Below are 14,492 nucleotides of genomic sequence, written 5' to 3' on the forward strand. Positions count from 1 at the left end.
CGTCCTATTGAGCTTCCGCCATGTATAGTACTAGCACCTCAGAGATGATGCACGGGTGGATACATACCAGGTTACTACCCATATCTTGAGCAGTATGTGCCTGAATATCCAGTTTCGTTTTCACATAAGGTTGAGCACCGGGGGTGGGGGGAAAGGGGAGGGAGTGATGTTCCTTTGTATGGAATAGAAGAGAGCTATAGACCTCCATTACTGTAATTTTAACGTTGTTCACATTATAGTTTTGTTGCTTTGTATCAGTACCTTAGTAAAAGTAATAACTACGGAAAACCTGTTATCAGTTAGTTGATTTCCCAAAGCCGAGTTTCGGCTCAGATTTTAGCTGCTGTTTCATTTTTGGGTCTGCAATAGAAAAATAATTCATTATATTTTCACAAACATTATTTCAATATATTTTGCTTGAAGAAATGTAAAAAAAGTGTTTCTTAAAATTCTGATAAATTTTTACTTGGGGCGCAATCCCTTAGTTTTGGGCAATACAGGCAACAGTAATACATTTGCGTGGTTCGGTTTCTTTTCAAACTACAGGTTACAGAACAGACTAAGTAATGTTACAAATCATTTGTATTTATATGATTTTTCTCAATTTGTGTCATTAAGCCAACCTATAGCCCATATGATCAGGGTGGGTTTTAATAAAAGCTACCCTGTCAGGTGATCTGACCTGGCAGTGGTCCACGGCAATGAACACGTCATGTTATTTCATTTAAGCAAAATAATGAAGTATAAACTAAAATTCCAACTGTTTACATCTTTCAGGTTTCATGAGACGGATGAAGAACTGATCCCACTACCACCTCAAAGTAAGACTCCCTCTGGATCGAGATAAGATTGTGATTTTTCGTGAGAAAGGAACACCTCCATCTCCAGCGACTTGAGGCAATAGCTGTCATGTAGGTCTACTGCGAAGGAAGTGGATGAAGAAAAATGAGAGTGTTGTCCTGTGCCATCTTTTCTAAAGCATGCAATAAACTAAACTGAACTAGGAATAAACATTTTGAAAGTGGGTGTTAAATCTAGTATCTCAGCACTGTCTCAGTATTGGTAGCGAAATTACTTTGAGCTTTGAAAAGCAAAATAGTTGGGTACAGGATAAAAGGAATGAAATTATGAGATAGGATCTGATTCTTTCTGAACGGCTCACAATGACCACAGGACATAATTTCACACAGATATATTGCAATTACTCCTTCCAAGGTGGCAATCAAACTGATTGCTCGGAAGGCGCTATCCGTATACACATAGCAGACTTTGTCATCATAATCTTGTATCTAATTTTGTCTATAGCCTTGGGCCTTTACCTCAGTGTGAAACACAAAACAGCATCCGATTACTTCTTAGCCAGTCGATCAACAAAATGGCCTTTGGTGGGATTATCTCTGTTTGCCTCTGATATCTCCGGCTCATCTTTGGTGGGTCTTGCAGGCGATGCATATAGCACTGGAATTTCTGTGTACAATTACGAATGGTTTGCAGTCATCGTACTCATCTTCATAGCAGTGGTATGTATTCCGAATATGTTAGAGATGGAGCTCTTCACAATGCCAGAATTTCTGGAAAAGCGGTACAATGCTGGAACAAGGTATTACTTCTCCGTCTTGACTATATTCCTCAATATTGCAGGTGGGGTGGCTGGCAGTCTGTATGCTGGAGCACTGGTCTTAAAAATGATTTTTCCCAAGTTAGAACTGTGGCACACAATAGCAATACTTGCAGTCATAGCCGGAGTTTATACAATCACTGGAGGTCTGAAAGCAGTGATTTACACAGATGCATTGCAGGCTGTAATCTTACTGTTTGGCTCTTCAGTGATTTCAGTATATGCTTTAGTAGAAGCAGGAGGTTGGCAGGCAGTCAGAGAGCAGGTACCACCAGATTTCATAAGTCTAGTGAGGCCTGTCGATGACCCTGCTGTCCCATGGACAGGGCTCATAACAGGTCTACCTTTGCTTGGCTTGTTTTACTGGTGTTTCAACCAGACTATTGCACAAAGAGTTCTTAGCTCTAAGGATGTCAGCCATGGGAGGATAGGATGCTTACTTGCAGGACTCCTGAAGCTACCTGTGCTTTTTATAATGGTTCTACCAGGCACAATTGCTAAAGTTATCTACCCTAATTTGCCAAAAGCTGATTTTGTGTACCCAATCTTGTTGTTAAGACTTTTACCAACTGGGGCACTTGGCATTGTACTCTCAGGGTTTCTCGCAGCTCTGATGTCACAAGTCGACTCTATCCTCAACTCCACGGCAACGTTAGTTACAATGGATTTCGTCAAGAAATTCAAACCGGATTTGAATGAAGCACAACTCATGAACATTGGTAAATTTGTGACGTTTCTTTGTATGTTGGTATCCGTGTGCTGGGCGCCGTTTCTCGGGAGAATCGATTCACTCTTCAAGTTCTTACAGAAACTCTTGTCTTACTTAATACCACCCGTTATGTCCCTCTTTCTCGGAGGTTCTTCTGAAAGGAGCGAATTCTCGAGGTGCTATTCTCGCCCTCAGTTTGGGAAATGTTTGGGGCATTGCCCTGTTTGTGATCAACGAAGTCTTGGACATGTTTCACATCCACTTTTTGCACGTCGCAGCCATATTGTTCGTACTGAGTTTCCTAGTGTTGGTTGGCGCGAGTCTTGTCACTGATGGTTCCAATACAGAAGACCAGGTGAAAGTTGTCTGGTCATCAGAGAAGTTCATAGATGACATCAAGTCAACCAAACAGGTTCCATTGTGGAAAAATTATCTCGTTCACTGTCTGCTTCTAACTTTAATCACAGTGGTCATTGTTGGTTGTTTTTGGTAAGACGCTACTTATGATGCAATGCGGAAATGTACTTCCAGAAATACTACAAAATGGAATTCAAAATTTTACTCTTAATCATCATAGCGAACTTTTTAAAAGATAAACAATATTCCTCATCCAAAAACTGAAGAAACGAATCTTTGTATTTTCATGTCGTTGACAATGTATTTTATTATAGGTGTTGCTTACATATCTTTATTACACTGTACGATCACACATAGTGTACACATACATACAATTTATAATATACAGTATATAAGTACATCATTCAGTATACACACACACACACATATATATATGTGTGTGTTTGAAAATATATATATATATATATATATATATATATATATATATATCACCTATTTGCCAGAAGTGTGACACAGCTCAAAAAATGTTTTTGAGTTATTGATATATATAGATAGCCGGTTCTTTCTTCCATATTGTGACACAATCAAAAAATCTTTTTGAGTTATTGATACCAGTAATACTAACTGCTAGAGTTCATATTGTGGTAAAAACGTCATATCACTTGTTATACTAACGATAGAGAATTTTAAACTTTAAATTACTTCTCCTGAAAAATAGCAATTTTTGAGTTATGTCACCCTTCTGGCAAATTATATATATATATATATATATATATATATATATATATATATAGAGATAGAGAGAGAGAGAGAGAGAGAGAGAGAGAGAGAGAGAGAGAGAGAGAGAGAAGACAGGTATGATAGACCTAACATTTTTCTAGTACCAACACTCATTTCTTTCGGAATATGATTTTGATATCAGGCAAATCAAACGATGAAAACTGTATCATCTCAAAATTCAGAATAGCAAAGGCATGTCAGGTATGTTTTGGTGCTAAATTGTTGACGGTGATTTTAACAGAAAAACGTCTTATGCGAATAGTTTGGTGTAGACATAGAATATGACTTGGACAAAGAATGTACAGGCTGTAGACCTTTGGAGATATTGGTAATCACTTCATGAAATAATTACCGTGACTGAAGAACGGTAATTACAAAAACGCAATTTTCGTATACTAAAGGAAAATGTCAACCACACACGATGAAGCATGTAGCAATAAAATTGGTGAAACATCGCACCTATTCCTATTATTTATATTCACATACATGCACAATTACACAGAGTATTCTACAAAAAAAAACATACAGAGATGTTGTTGACACTAAACATCACGAAGTCATAATTTTGTCCTAAAGTAGGATAATAATCCTGATGTTGTAACATATTTCATTGTTATTTTTACATTCATAAACATTTCAAATGATGAGCTGGCACCTATGAGATGCACCTGTCTCGCTTCGGCTACAAATTGGCAACTATGCCCTATCGAGCCACTTGCTGCTTGTCGGTTTAATACTGGATTCATTATTTTCCAAGTAAGATTTATTGTCAACAAGACTTTAAAGAAGCTGAGTAAACTGAAATACAGTTATTCATGTGAAATGAAATTTGAAAATCAAAAGTGATTAAGTGCAAATATCAAATATGACGTTAAAGTTTCGCTGACCGGCGGTTAGCTGCCGATTCGACGCCTTGTAGGAATTTTTTGTCTGAGGGGCGGTAGTTCGATTATAGACCGCTTCTCAGCTTTCAAGAAACATTAGTTTGGCGTTCCTTTGCTTTCAAGTGACGTTAGTAAGAACTTAGAGAAGGTGCTGTCTAAGAATATGGATTATCTTTCCATCGAAATCTGTGCGAGGAACAAAACGTGAGACTATACGAAGAAAAAAGCGTTGTAACAATTCTTCAGTCTTAAAGGTAAGTAAACATTAATAGTTTGACGTTGATATTTATTAAAAACAAGACGTTACTTCTCTGCAAGATCAGAATGTTAGGTGGGAAACTGCGCGATATGTTTGTGAATACTACTGACAGGTTTCACGAATCTCGTCAGACATGCAGTGTATGTTGTGCTGCACGGTGTGTGTGTGTGTGTGTGTGTGTTTGTGCATGTCGTGTTAGAGAGAGAGAGATAGAGAGGATAGGTATGTTAGATCTAACATTTTTCGAGTGCCAACAATCATTTCTATCGGAATATGATTTTCATATCAAGCAAATCAAACGATGAAAACTGTATCATCCCAAACTTCAGAAGAGCAAAGGCATGTCAGGTATGTTTTGGTGTTAAATTGTTGACTGTGATTTTAACAGAAAAACGTCTTATACGATCAGTTTGGTGTAGATGTAGAATATGACATGGACAAAGAATGTGGATGCTGTAGGCCTTTGGAGTTATTGGTAATGACTTCATGAAATGATTACTCTGACTGAAAAACGGTATTTACAAAAACTCAATTTTCTTATCATAAAGTAAAATGTCAACCACACACGATGAAGCATGTAGCAATAAAATTGGCGAAATATCACATATATTTTTATTTATATTTATATTCACATACATGCACACACACACACACACACACACACACACACACACATATATATATATATATATATATATATATATATATATATATATATATATATATATATATATATATATATATATAATTACTGAAACCAAATACGAATCGTCATTTGTGGATGTCTACAGGTGAAAAATAAGAAAAACATAGAGAGAAAGCGAAGCAGAATCAAATAACGATAGCAATAACACATGCATAAGAAAAGCAAATAAAAAAAGTAATTAATACCAAGAACAAGAGAGGTAGGTCATAAAAACTGCATTTACAGGAGTCCCGAGATGCAGCTAATCTCGAAGTAGTATCAAGTGAAAGTCAGAATTAGTGCTGCGGGCTTTCGCGTGACTCTTCGACTTTCATCTTAACCAAATGTTGTTGAAAACGAAAGGATCCCAAGGTCTAATATTTCTTGGGGGTCATTATCTTTATGATATATACGGTCTCTCGTTTATGTTTTTACGGTAATCCCCAACGGGCTTGTACTGAACACGCCGCAAAGGTGTATACATACCGGGTCAAAACCCTTGGGGGTCACTACCTAAAAAGTGGTCCCGGCGCTTGAAGGAAAGCTGCTTTTGCTGGAAAAACAGTTACCGCTCGCTGCCGCCTGAAACGAAGATACTAAATAATTATTATTATTCCTTTAAGAAGAGTCTAAACCCCACGGATGCACGAACTTTGTGTGTGTGTGTGTTTGTTTGTTTGTGTGTGTGTGTTACATGAGTTGTAAGAAAATTAAAAACGTCCTTCACTACAAAACAGTTTACTAAAAACAAAGTGAAATACAAAAGCGACTCATAGTTAAAACAGGTGAGGAAATGTCATCATGCATTGTATCTCTTAACTTTGTCTGTATGACAACATACACAAACATACACACACACATACACATACTTCAGTGATATCGTCTCTTCTTCATTCGTTTCCCCATAGGAATCAAAGCCTATAATGGGAAGCATCCACAGATGCACTAGAAATTCTAATATTTTCTTCTTCTTCTTCTTCTTTTAACGTGCTTTTTCCCATTTTTGTATGGGGTATGCCTTCTTTTGAAGGACTTTTGATTTGGCTTTGGGGTAGACTGTCTCGATCATTGCCCTGCCTTCGCTTAGACCCCGGTAGCGTATGTTTCATGTAATACAACCCAACGCCCTTTCTTCCCAGCATTGTTGCGCGGGTAGGGCGAGAGTTCGAGACGTGTGAGATGTTTGTTATGTTTTTAGAAGGTGTTGTAGTGGCTTTGTTTTGTGTGTGTATTTAGTCTGAAACCCATTTGCTTTTAAGCAAACCTATCTTTTGATTTATAAAAATGCATGTTTCTAGTGAAAGTCCGCAGCTTGTTTGAAAATCTCGTTCTAACTGCTTTACCTTCAACGATTATTTATACTGATGTAATATATGCTATAGGATGTGTCTTCGCTTATGGTCAGGAAAGTGAATTTGTCATAAAAATTCTACAAAATTCAAGATTGACTATCATGGAGTCGAAGAACCCAAAGCAGTTATTTACCATGCATGTTTGTGCATGTGTCTGTATGTGTGAGGACTGCGAAGTTACCCTGTGGCCTTCAGAAATAACATCCTCCGATAACTATCTCTGGAATGCAAATCATTCCTCTGTATCGCTGGCATGCAACCGGAAGCTTGCAGTCGGATCAAAAACTTCAAGACTTCAGGGATTGTATCGTGCCTTCATTGTATGCAAAAATTTACGTCATATCTGAGGTATTAGCCCGGTATGTATCCATCTACGCGTCACCTCTTGGGTGCTATTACTAACATGTTCACATTATAGTTTTTGCTGTTTTGTATCAGCACTGTAGTAAAAGTAACAACTGTGGAAAAATTGTTTTCAGTTAGTTAATTTCCTAAAGCCGAGCTTCGGCTCAGGATTTTAACTGCTTTTTAGTTTTGGGCCTGCAATAGAAAATAATAATTATTACTTTTTCGCAAACATTATTTCAATGTAAGTTTTGCTTGAAGAAATAAAGGTGTTTCTTAAAATTCGTATAATTTTTTACTTGGGGCGCAGTCCCCTAGCTTTGGGCAATACAGGCAATAGTAATATTTGCTGGTTCGGTTTCTTTTCGAACTGCGGGTAATGGCACAGACTAAGTAATGTGACACATAATTTGAATTTGTATAATTTTTCTCAATTTATGTCATTCAGCCAACCTATAGCCCATGTGATCAGGATGGGTTTCACCTAAGGTACCCTGCCAGGTGATCTGAACTGGCAGTAGTTCAAAGCAATAAACATGTGATTTTATTACATTTGTTTAAAATAATGAAGCATAAACTAAAATTACAACTGTTTTTCATTTTCTTTCAGGTTCCATAAGACTGCTGCTAAAGAGCTGACCCAACTACCACCTCAAAGTAAGACTCCCTCTGGATCGAGATAAGATTGTGAATTTTTGTGAGAAAGGAAACCTCCATCTCCAGAGACTTGAGGCAATTGCTGTCACGTAGGTCTACTGCAAAGGAAGTGGATGACGAAAAATGAGTGTGTTGCCCTGTGCCATCTTTTCAAAAGCATGCAATAAACTAAACTGAGCTAGAAATAAACATTTTGAAAGAGTGTGTTAAATCTAGAATCTCAACGCTATATCAGCATTGGTAGCGAAATTACTTTGAATTTTGAAAAGCAAAATAGTTGGCTACAGGATAAAAAGGAATGAAAATGTGAAATAGCATTTGATTCTTTCTGAACGGCTCACAATGACCACAGAACATAATTTCACACAGATATATTGCAATTACTCCTTCCAAGGTAGCAATCAAACTGATTGCTCGGAAGGTTCTGTCCGTATACACATAGCAGACTTTGTCATCATAATCTTGTATCTAATTCTGTCTATAGCCTTGGGCCTTTACCTCAGTATGAAACACAAAACAGCATCCGATTACTTCTTAGCCAGTCGATCAACAAAATGGCCTTTGGTGGGATTATCTCTGTTTGCCTCTAATATCTCCAGCACAACTCTGATAGGTCTCTCAGGCGATGCATATAGCACTGGAATTTCTGTGTACAATTACGAATGGTTTGCAGCCATTGTACTAATCTTCATAGCAGTGGTATGTATTCCGAATATGTTAGAGATGGAGCTCTTCACAATGCCAGAATTTCTGGAAAAGCGGTACAATGCTGGAACAAGGTATTACTTCTCCGTCTTGACTATATTCCTCAATATTGCAGGTGGGGTGGCTGGCAGTCTGTATGCTGGAGCATTGGTCTTAAAAATGATTTTTCCCAAGTTAGAACTGTGGCACACAATAGCAATACTTGCAGTCATAGCCGGAGTTTATACAATCACTGGAGGTCTGAAAGCAGTGATTTACACAGATGCATTGCAGGCTGTAATCTTACTGTTTGGCTCTTCAATGATTTCAGTATATGCTTTAATAGAAGCTGGAGGTTGGCAGGCAGTCAGAGAGCAGGTACCACCAGATTTCATAAGTCTAGTGAGGCCTATCGATGACCCTGCCGTCCCATGGACAGGGCTCATAACAGGTCTACCTTTGCTTGGCTTGTTTTACTGGTGTTTCAACCAGACTATTGCACAAAGAGTTCTTAGCTCTAAGGATGTCAGCCATGGGAGGATAGGATGCTTACTTGCAGGACTCCTGAAGCTACCTGTGCTTTTTATAATGGTTCTACCAGGCACAATGGCTAAAGTTATCTACCCTAATTTGCCAAAAGCTGATTTTGTGTATCCAATTTTGTTGTTAAGACTTTTACCAGCTGGGGCACTTGGCATTGTACTCTCAGGATTTCTCGCAGCTCTGATGTCACAAGTCGACTCTATCCTCAACTCCACGGCAACGTTAGTTACAATGGATTTCGTCAAGAAATTCAAACCGGATTTGAATGACGCACAACTCATGAACATTGGTAAATTTGTGACGTTTCTTTGTATGTTGATATCGGTGTGTTGGGCGCCGTTTCTCGGGAGAGTCGATTCCCTCTTCAAGTTCTTACAGAAACTCTTGTCTTACTTAATACCACCCGTTATGTCTCTCTTTCTCGGAGGGTTCTTCTGGAAAGGAGCGAATTCTCGAGGTGCTATTCTCGCCCTCAGTTTGGGAAATGTTTGGGGCATTGCCCTGTTTGTGATCAACGAAGTTTTGGACATGTTTCACATCCACTTTTTGCACGTCGCAGCCATATTGTTCGTACTGAGTTTCCTAGTGTTGGTTGGCGCGAGTCTTGTCACTGATGGCTCCAATACAGAAGACCAGGTGAAAGTTGTCTGGTCATCAGAGAAGTTCGTAGATGACATCAAGTCAACCAAACAGGTTCCATTGTGGAAAAATTATCTCGTTCACTGTCTGCTTCTAACTTTAATCACAGTGGTCATTGTTGGTTGTTTTTGGTAAGACGCTACTTATGAAGCAGTGCGGAAATGTACTTCCAGAAATACTACAAAATGGAATTCAAAATTTTACTCTTCAATCATCATATCGAACTTTTAAAAGATGAAGAATATTCCACATCTGAAAACTGAAGAAACGAATCTTTGTATTTTCATATCGTTGACAATGTATTTAATTATAGGTGTTGCTTACATATCTTTATTACACTGTACGATCACACATAGTGTACACATACGTACAGTTTATAATATACAGTATATAAACACATCATTCAGTATACACACACACACGCATATATATGTGTCTTTGTGCGTGTGTAAATATATATATATATATATATATATATATATATGTATATATATGTGTGTGTGTGTGTGTGTGTGTGTGTGTGTGTGTATATGTATTTATATATATATATATATATATATATATATATATATATATATATATATATATCACCCATTTGCCAGAAGAGTGACACAGCTCAAAAAATGTGTTTTTTGAGTTATTGATACCAGCAAATAGCCGGTTCTTTGTTCCATATTGTGGTAAAAACGTCTTATTTGTTATAATAACCGCTAGAGGGCATGATATGTCCTTTAAATTACTTCTCCTGAAAAATAGCAGTTTCTTGAGTCATGTCACCCTTCTGGCAAATGATATATATATATATATATATATATATATATATATATATAGAGAGAGAGAGAGAGAGAGAGAGAGAGAGAGAGAGAGAGAGAGAGAGAGAGAGAAGACAGGTATGTTAGACCTGACATTTTTCGAGTACCAACAATCATTTCTATCGGAATATGATTTTCATATCAAGCAAATCAAACGATGAAAACTGTATCATCTCAAAATTCAGAATAGCAAAGGCATGTCAGGTATGTTTTGGTGCTAAATTGTTGACTGTGATTTTAACAGAAAAACGTCTTATACGAATAGTTTGGTGTAGACGTAGAATATGACTTGGACAAAGAATGTACAGGCTGTAGACGTTTGGAGATATTGATAATCACTTCATGAAATAATTGCTGTGACTGAAAAGCGGTATTTACAAAAACGCAATTTTCGTATACTAAAGGAAAATGTCAACCACACACGATGAAGCATGTAGCAATAAAATTGGTGAAACATCGCACCTATTCCTATTATTTATATTCACATACATGCACAATTACACAGAGTATTCTACAAAAAAAGCATTCAGAGATGTTGTTGACGCTAAACATCACGAAGTCATAATGTTTTCCTAAAGTAAGATAATAATCCTGATGTTGTAACAAATTTCATTGTTATTTTTACATTCATAAACATTTCAAATGATGAGCTGGCACCTATGAGATGCACGTGTCTCGCTTCGGCTACAAATTGGCAACTATGTCCTATCCAGCCACTTGCTGCTTATCAGTTTTACTGGATTCATTATTTTCTCCGTAAGATTTATTGTTAACAAGACTTTAAAGTAAGCTGTGAGTAAACTGAAATGCAGTTATTCATGTGAAATGAAATTTGAAAATCAAAAGTGATTAAGTGCAAATAATATCAAATATGACGTTAAAGTTTCGCTGACCGGCGGTTAGCTTGCCGATTCGACGCCTTGTAGGAATTTTTTGTCTGAGGGGCGGTAGTTCGATTATAGACCGCTTCTCAGCTTTCAAGAAACATTAGTTCGGCGTTCCTTTGCTTTCAAGTGACGTTAGTAAGAACTTGGAGAAGGTGCTGTCTAAGAATATGGATTATCTTTCCACCGAAACCTGTGCGAGGAACAAAACGTGAGACTATACGAAGAAGAAAGCGTTGTAACAATTCTTCAGTCTTAAAGGTAAGTAAACATTAATAGTTTGACGTTGATATTTATTAAAAACAAGACGTTACCTCTCTGCAAGATCAGAATGTTAGGTGGGAAACTGCGCGATATGTTTGTGAATACTACTGACAGGTTTCACGAATCTCGTCAGACATGCAATGTATGTTGTGCTGGTGTGTGTGTGTGTTTGTGCATGTCATGTTAGAGAGAGAGAGAGAGAGAGAGAGAGGATAGGTATGTTAGATCTAACATTTTTCGAGTGCCAACAATCATTTCTAACGGAATATGATTTTCATATCAAGCAAATCAAACGATGAAAACTGTATCATCCCAAACTTCAGAAGAGCAAAGGCATGTCAGGTATGTTTTGGTGTTAAATTGTTGACTGATTTTAACAGAAAAACGTCTTATAGGATTAGTTTATTGTAGATGTAGAATATGACATGGACAAAGGATGTAGAGGCTGTAGGCCTTTGGAGTTATTGGTAATGACTTCATGAAATGATTACTCTGACTGAAAAACGGTATTTACAAAAGCGCAATTTTCTTATCATAAAGGAAAATGTCAACCACACACGATGAAGCATGTAGCAATAAAACTGGCGAAATATCACATTTATTGTTATTTATTATATTCACACATGCACACACACACACACATATATATATATATATATATATATATATATATATATATATATATATATATATATAATTATAATTGAAACCAAAAACGAATCGTCATTTGTGGATGTCTACAGGTGAAAAATAAGAAAAACGTAGAGAGAGAAAACTGAAGCAAAATCAAATAACGATAGCCATAACACATACATAAGAAAAGCAGATAAAAAAGTAATTAATACCTAGAACAGTAGAGGCAGGTCATAAAAACTGCATTTACAGGAGTCCCGAGATACAGCTAATCTCGAAGTAGTATCAAGTGAAAGTCAGAATTAGTGCTGCGGGCTTTCGCGTGACTCTTCGACTTTCATCTTAACCAAATGTTGTTGAAAACGAAAGGATCCCAAGGTCTAATATTTCTTGGGGGTCATTATCTTTATGATATATACGGTCTCTCGTTTATGTTTTTACGGTAATCCCCAACGGGCTTTACTGAACACGCCGCAAAGGTGTATACATACCGGGTCAAAACCCTTGGGGGTCACTACCTAAAAAGTGGTCCCGGCGCTTGAAGGAAAGCTGCATTTGTTGGAAAAACAGTTACCGCTCGCTGCCGCCTGAAACGAAGATACTAAATAATTATTATTATTCCTTTAAGAAGAGTCTAAACCCCACGGATGCACGCACTTTGTGTGTGTGTGTGTGTTTGTTTGTTTGTGTGTGTGTGTGTTACATGAGTTGTAAGAAAATTAAAAACGTCCTTCACTACAAAACAGTTTACTAAAAACAAAGTGAAATACAAAAGCGACTCATAGTTAAAACAGGTGAGGAAATGTCATCATGCATTGTATCTCTTAACTTTGTCTGTATGACAACATACACAAACATACACACACACACACACACACACACACACACACACACACACACACACACGTACTTCATCGATATCGTCTCTTCTTCATTCGTTTCCCCATAGGAATCAAAGCCTATAATGGGAAGCGTATCCACGAGATGCGAGGTGTTCTAGAAATTCTAATATTTTGATTTATAAAAATGCATGTTTCTAGTGAAAGCCCGTAGCTTGTTTGAAAATCTCGTTTAACTGCTTTACCTTCAACGATTATTTATACTGATGTAATATATGCTGTAGGATGTGTCTTCGCTTATGGTCAGGAAACTGAATTTGTCATAAAAATTCTACAAAATTCGTCAAGATTGACTATCATGGAGTCAAAGAACCCAAAGCAGTTATTTACCATGCATGTTTGTGCATGTGTCTGTATGTGTGAGGACTGCGAAGTTGCGCTGTGGCCTTCAGAAATAACATCCTCCGATAACTATCTCTGGAATGCAAATCATTCCTCTGTATCGCTGGCATGCAACCGGAAGCTTGCAGTCAGAACAAAAACTTCAAGACTTCAGGGATTGTATTGTGCCTTCATTGTATGCAAAAATTTACGTCATATCTGAGGTATTAGCCCGGTATGTATCCATCTACGCGTCAACTCCTGGGTGCTATTACTAACATGTTCACATTATAGTTTTTGCTGTTTTGTATCAGCACTATAGTAAAAGTAACAACTGTGAAAAAATTGTTTTCATTTAGTTAATTTCCTAAAGCCGAGCTTCGGCTCAGGATTTTAGCTGCTTTTTCGTTTTTGGGCCTGCAATAGAAAATAATAATTATTACTTTTTCGCAAACATTATTTCAATAAGTTTTGCTTGAAGAAATAAAGGTGTTTCTTAAAATTCGTATAATTTTTTACTAGGGGCGCAGTCCCCTAGCTTTGGGCAATACAGGCAATAGTAATATTTGCTGGTTCGGTTTCTTTTCGAACTGCGGGTAATGGCACAGACTAAGTAATGTGACACATAATTTGAATTTGTATGATTTTTCTCAATTTATGTCATTCAGCCAACCTATAGCCCATGTGATCAGGATGGGTTTCACCTAAGGTACCCTGCCAGGTGATCTGAACTGGTAGTAGTTCAAAGCAATAAACATGTGGTTTTATTACATTTGATTAAAATAATGAAGCATAAACTAAAATTACAACTGTTTTTCATTTTCTTTCAGGTTCAATAAGACTGATAAAGAGCTGACCCCACTACCACCTCAACGGAAGACTCCCTCTGGACGGAGATAAGATTGTGAATTTTTGTGAGAAAGCACACCTCCATCGCCAGCGACTTGAGGCAATTGCTGTCTCGTAGGTCTACTGCAAAGGGAGTGGATGAAGAAAAATGAGAGTGTTGTCCTGTGCCATCTTTTCAAAAGCATGCAATAAACTAAACTGAGCTAGAAATAAAAATGTTGAAAGAGTGTGTTAAATCTAGAATCTCAACACTATATCAGCACTGGTAGCGAAATTACTTTGAATTTTGAAAAGCAAAACAGTTGGCTACAGGATAAA

General features: G+C 37.3%; 3 protein-coding genes across 14 annotated transcripts in view; all 3 read left to right on the forward strand.

Annotated features, from left to right (window-relative positions):
* The window catches only part of LOC136850126 (sodium/mannose cotransporter SLC5A10-like), a 30,579-nt gene that overhangs the window by 13,784 nt on the left and 2,303 nt on the right, over positions 1 to 14,492 (forward strand). For 3 of the 12 annotated variants that reach the window (XM_067123698.1, XM_067123702.1, XM_067123703.1), the window contains exons 2-4: positions 778 to 911; positions 7,600 to 7,773; positions 14,156 to 14,492. The exon at positions 14,156 to 14,492 is cut by the window's right edge and continues 2,303 nt beyond it. The gene's annotated coding sequence lies outside the window, so the exon portion shown is untranslated. Of the gene's footprint in view, positions 1 to 777; positions 1,022 to 4,368; positions 4,603 to 7,599; positions 7,774 to 10,375; positions 11,315 to 11,410; positions 11,470 to 14,155 lie in introns of those variants that run through there. The other 9 variants (XM_067123706.1, XM_067123708.1, XM_067123700.1 and 6 more) reach the window with 8 other exon arrangements.
* LOC136850132 (solute carrier family 5 member 4-like) lies at positions 1,028 to 3,104 on the forward strand. Its single transcript, XM_067123712.1, has one exon. It carries the CDS (start codon positions 1,164 to 1,166, stop codon positions 2,658 to 2,660), a length of 1,497 nt encoding a protein of 498 aa, XP_066979813.1. The 5' UTR covers positions 1,028 to 1,163; the 3' UTR covers positions 2,661 to 3,104.
* Positions 7,781 to 9,961, forward strand: LOC136850130 (sodium/mannose cotransporter SLC5A10-like). The gene has a single exon (XM_067123711.1). It carries the CDS (start codon positions 7,989 to 7,991, stop codon positions 9,645 to 9,647), a length of 1,659 nt encoding a protein of 552 aa, XP_066979812.1. The 5' UTR covers positions 7,781 to 7,988; the 3' UTR covers positions 9,648 to 9,961.

The sequence above is a fragment of the Macrobrachium rosenbergii genome, chromosome 21 (assembly GCF_040412425.1).
Source record: "Macrobrachium rosenbergii isolate ZJJX-2024 chromosome 21, ASM4041242v1, whole genome shotgun sequence".
NCBI classification, from domain to species: domain Eukaryota; kingdom Metazoa; phylum Arthropoda; class Malacostraca; order Decapoda; family Palaemonidae; genus Macrobrachium; species Macrobrachium rosenbergii.